At 37.0% G+C, this 5,582-nt stretch overlaps 1 protein-coding gene across 1 annotated transcript in view; it reads right to left on the minus strand.

Moving 5' to 3' along the window:
- Positions 1-2,448: 2,448 nt before the first annotated feature.
- Positions 2,449-5,582, minus strand: part of LOC107706823 (basic salivary proline-rich protein 1-like) — a gene marked incomplete at its 3' end in the record, with an annotated part of 4,765 nt that continues 1,631 nt past the window's right edge. The window contains exons 2-6 of the mRNA XM_016510654.1: positions 3,764-3,868; positions 3,552-3,682; positions 3,349-3,391; positions 2,641-2,766; positions 2,449-2,547 (exon numbers count right to left, since the gene is read on the minus strand). Coding sequence (XP_016366140.1) covers positions 2,449-2,547; positions 2,641-2,766; positions 3,349-3,391; positions 3,552-3,682; positions 3,764-3,868 — 504 coding nt within the window. The remainder of the gene's footprint in view (positions 2,548-2,640; positions 2,767-3,348; positions 3,392-3,551; positions 3,683-3,763; positions 3,869-5,582) is intronic.

The raw sequence follows: 5,582 nt of genomic DNA on the forward strand, positions 1-5,582 counted from the left end.
TGTGTTTGTGATTGCTGCTGAGGTATGATGCTCTGGGGTCAAAGCTTCCTTTGTGTGTGTGTGTTTGAATGGAAGCGTGCAGCTTTTGTAATACGGCCCTGCCAGCCCACCTGTGTGTGTGTGTGTGTGTGTGTCAAGTTTATTTGTACAGCGCTTTTCACGATACAAATCATTGCAAAGCAACTTTACAGCAAATTAAGTTTCTACAATATTTAGTGGTAGCTTATCAGTGGTGACTGTCAATTAATGTACATATGGCAGAAATGTACGGAAAAATCAATTTAAGACGTAATAAAACAGACGATGAACACTATTAACAGCAATTATTATATGATGCAATCAAATTTATAGCAAAATGTGGTAGTTCTGTATGTTGTTTCAGGGTTGGCATCATCTGAGGTCCTCTGAGGGGTTGGCAGCAATTTCGACCAAGTGTAAACAGGATCTGTGTGTCCTACGGTTCTGAAATCGTTGCATTGATTACAGGTCAGATTCAGTTAAACCTTGACTCTGACCCTTCCGCTTCTCTCTTTTCCAGACGGAAAGCCATTTTTTTAATCTCTCCATCCCTCTCCTCTGTATCTCAGCATGCAGAGAAGTATTAAATCAAGCCCAGCATCTCTTCCTCTCACTGAATTCTGTCTGTAATATTTAATATCAGATTCAATTAATATCTCCACAGTCCTTACAAACACAGGCCCACAATTAATCACTGCAGAAGCTCATCCCTCATTGTCAGAATAAAATCAAATAATCCTGATAATACTGATCTGGGAGGGTCCGGAGCAGGAGACATGGGGATTATACAAAATGCAGAGAGACAGAATTCACTCATGATTGGGTTCATGATGGTATGCAATATCAAAAGCATAAAAGAAGCAGGGTTATCAGAGGACCTCAGATGATGCCAACCCTGAAACCACATACAGAACTACCACATTTTGCATCATATAATAACTGCTGTTAATAGTGTTCATCGTCTGTTTGATTACGTCTTTAATTGATTTTTCCGTACATTTCTGCCATATGTACATTAACACTCACCACTGATAAGCTACTACTAAATATTGTAGAAACTTAGTTTTCTGTAAAGTTGCTTTGCAACGATTTGTATCGTAAAAAGCGCTATACAATTAAACTTGAATTTAATAATATGCAGAAAATGTAAAAACAGGAAGGGGGCAAAAGCCTTTTCACGGCACTGTATACACACACATATACATATACTGTGTGTATATATATATATATATATATATATATATCCAGTATTTAAACTAACAAGAAACAGGCTGAAATTGAAAACCAAAATAAAAATGATAAATTAAAAATAGTTAAACTTCCAAAACTATAATAACCCTGATGTGTGCGTGACCATCTTGTAAATGTGACTATCTGGCCTTGACGAAGCTCCAGGGGATGTTGCTTAAGGAATTAAAACCTCCTCCAGACATTCTCATTCCTTTCTTATCCAACTCGCCAAAGGCCAGCAGTCACCCACAAACAAGCACACGCATAAAGAGGAAAAAACCTGTCTGCTCAGCACATTTGTTAATTTATGAATACATGGTTAAAACAGATTGTACAAAAGGTGAAAGCAGTTACTGAGTAATGTCTGAACATGTGAATTGATGAATGTATCTGTAAATGTAATTTTGTCCCTGTAGTGTGAAAGATTTGTATTAATCAGAAAATCAAGTATTATCAATGTGAATATAGCCATTTATATTAACAAGATATTCTTCTATTATATTTATGTATTTAACTGTGTGTCCTCAAATATGAGCTGCCATTAAGAGAAAACGTGATGATCTTGTATGATCATCAAGTCTTTGTGTTGCCATCATATGAGGAGATATAGAATAGGGTCAAAAGTTGATAAACAACAGTGGCCTGTATGATATGTACTGACCCTCCCCTGGGGTAGAGCATATGGAAACCTGTATAGAAGAGTGTGCAAAGACAAATTCTACACATCACATACTCTGAAGAGTCTATCGGCTTCATTATCTCTGATAATAAATTCTGTCTTCTGGCATCAAAACCTCTAGAGTGATTTCTCACTGAGGAGGCAGAAGTCACAATAGAAGTAGTGATAGTGGGTCGAGGCTGCTCAGTTCCCACTCAATATCTCTGCTCATTATTCAAGGCCGACACACACCTGCAGGACTCCTTCAGCGCTTAACACTCTAACCCTTCCTCCATTGAGAAGATCTTCTCTTTCTATTTTCAGTACACAAGTAGACTAATATTGAATAGTGACATTCAAAACCCATATCAAATGACTTGACAGGACAGGAGACAGGGCATACTCACTCTAATAAACCTTTTGTTAGATTCATCTAGATCTTTACCATGAAATGAAAGTGTACGGTGACCGATAGATATAATGGATGGATACCTTGCATTTCTTGATAGGACAAAAAGTACTTGAGTGAGAGTTTTACTCACCTCAGGAAGGACTGTGAGAACTACACCTTCATACACCGTACTGTCAATGTCTTCTGTTCCTCCTGGTGCTACTTTCACGTCAACCGCACATTCTTTTCCCTGATATCACAAGCATTTTGTGTACAAAAATTAGAATATTTTCTATCAAATATGAAAAATGCTTCACCAAATGAATTCTATATAAACACTTACCAGGTTTTTCACTACTGTGAAATGCACTTTAACCCCAGGCACCAGGAGAGCCCGGTTTCCAATAAAAGCATCAAATACAAAAGAAAACTTCTTCAAATCCTCCCGTTCAATGAAACCACAATTATTCTGAGGGGAAATCAAAAGCAGTGCTATAACGTTTGATATTCAAAAATGTGAGATTTTCAAGTCGGGAAAGTTCACTCACTCATTTAAAAACAAACTGTAGCACAAGAATAGTAAATCTTAAGTCAGAAAATAATAAGTTAAAATTGATACAGTTTCAGCCCCGGCTTCTGATTGGTCAGCAAAATAACAATACATACTCAGACTCTTAGGTAAATTACATATTGTTGCTTTCATTATGGCTATTAACATCGTGCACAATAATTTTCAAACTAAAACTGAACCACCCAGACCTTAGTCAGGGTAGTGCCACATTTAATTTTTGACAGGAATGAAAACGAGGCTGTGAGGGATACAAATACAGTGCATTCAATAGACTGTACAGTTTTTTTTTTAATAACAAACCAAATGTTCAGCTGACAAAACGTCTTTACGAAAAAGCCCCAAAAACTTTTACCATTGTACGGTTTATGTATACGCTAAGTCTATCTTTAAAAGCCTTGTGTTTATTCGCAATTCAATATGGCATCAAATCTAGGTCTATTATTTATTATTAATATAATAAACAATATTATTAACACTTACAGCAATAAGTGAAATTACTCCCAATGAGCGCCCACGAGGTGTGCTGAAAAAAACAATAAACATACGAGTTTACTTCAACAATCTCTACTTTCTCAAAACCACTACGGATTTCCAGCAGAGAAGCTCTGATTTTCTCTCCAGAACACACAGACCAAACATGGTTGAAAAAAAATTAATAAAATAAAAATTGATTATGACATTACTTTGCAGAGATATTCTTGAACGTTGATATCTTTGAAGCCATCGATTTAGCAGGTTCAGTCTTAGTCTCTTTCAGAGCCAGCTGATCTTTTTTCTGCGGAGGTTGGAGTGGACAGGCAGGAGGAGGCCCACACTGAAATATAAAGCACACAAGACATTGCATTACAGATCTACAACCCCTGACAGACTTGATCAAACACAAGGGTGAACTTACAGTGGCACTGAATGCCTCGGGTGCTAGCTGTACTGGACCCGGGCCCAGGAAATCAGGTGCCAGTGGTCCAGCAAACCCTCCTCTCTCTCCAAACGCATGATTGCCCTTATTTAAATGACACAAAAACTATATGCTTAAAACTATATTGAGCCATTTTATTTAAATCTTTGTACTATAGAGACAGAGCGCATTTAGGCCACGCCCACACCGGGGGGGGGGGGGGGGTGACCAGGTGTACAGTAAACAAGCTGAAAAACCCAGAACTACATTTTTGCAAGCTGTCGACCGCAAAAAAAAAAACGAGCGTTTAGGACACAAATAGTTGTAGATGTCGGGGTATTTCACGTTGGGCCGTTCAGTTGGATCATTTCTCAAACAAAAGGAAGGTTAGGAAAAGGGGCACTGACATAGACCAATAAAATTTAGTTTCTTAATATATCTCCTCCCCTCAGATTCACATAGGGGATCATAATGGGCCTAAAAGCAAATGAGATATTAGTGGAAACAACTTCTATAATTTAAAAAAAGAAAATCTGTTTTAATACTTTTACACTCTGTGATGCAGCTTGATTATATTTTTCTCCTTCACCATTAGTCCAAATGACTTTTTTTTTAATTAATATAAAGTCATTCAATAGCTTTTTTCCTCACACAAAAGACTTGAAATATAGCAAAAGAGTGATATAGATTAATTGTATGATGCATTGTCATATGAACCAGTCATTAATGATAATTAATAAAACATAATTGATGACTGACATTAATGTAAGAAATGGTAATTTGCAGTTCAGTAAGTTGTCAGATGTTGATTCAGTAGTCCTTCTGACGAAATCAGTGAGTTCACAGAATGAAGGATTCAGACTGATTCAATCAGCAAACTCTTGAATTGTACGGTTTTTGGTCGATTCATTAAAAGCACCCAGTGTCCTCTAAATTGTTTATGGGGGTGGCTTTTTGAGTGAATCAACATATAACATGACCAGTGTTGTACACTGATATATAGCCTAGTGTAATTAATATGGAGTGGTGTAGTACAGTTTCCAAACTAATGACCTATGTAATCCAACCCTCTACATTGCGAGTAAATCACTCGCATATGCGACTAAATCTTCACTCTGGGCGACTAAATGATGTCTAATATTAGCCAATTGCTAATAAATTCTCAGATTTTACTCGCCAGTGTGTGAGTTGGAGGCTAAGTATAAGTTTAGCACAGATATATTTTCACTCGTTGCCAAGGTGTCCGTAGAGGGCTGTAATCCGGTTCTTTTTAAATGAATCAAAACATACAGCGCCACCAGTGTATTCTGATTCAGGAACAAATGACTCAGTTATTTTTAGTGAATCAAAACACTTATGAATCTCTCGTTGTTGATTCACTATGAATGCTAATTTTTAAACATGGTTTAATTAATTACATATTTTGTTTGTTTGGCGTTTTATTTAATTTACAATTACGGTTAGGGCTGCACGATTAATCGAATGCGATTGTCATGCGCATTTTGTTAGTAAAGCCGGTTCTGTAATCAGCAGGAAATCATCATCACGTGCTTTCAGATGGAGCAGCGTTTACTACACATAGCCGTAGTTCACTGACAAGTTACGCAAAAAAAAAAATGCAAACGATTTTATTGCGCGATTCTGAAATGGAAGAAATCGTTCGCGATAATGACAGCTGTATGCATAACTTCTCAGTGAACTACGGCTCTGTGAAGTAAATGCTGCTCCATCTGAAAGCATGTGAAAATACCACATTTAATAACATATTTTTACTCCAAACTCACTTCATAACGTCAGTCGAGTGTTTGAAATAAATCCT

Source organism: Sinocyclocheilus rhinocerous, unplaced genomic scaffold (assembly GCF_001515625.1).
Source record: "Sinocyclocheilus rhinocerous isolate Xijiao unplaced genomic scaffold, SAMN03320098_v1.1 scaffold3858, whole genome shotgun sequence".
In the NCBI taxonomy this organism is placed as follows: domain Eukaryota; kingdom Metazoa; phylum Chordata; class Actinopteri; order Cypriniformes; family Cyprinidae; genus Sinocyclocheilus; species Sinocyclocheilus rhinocerous.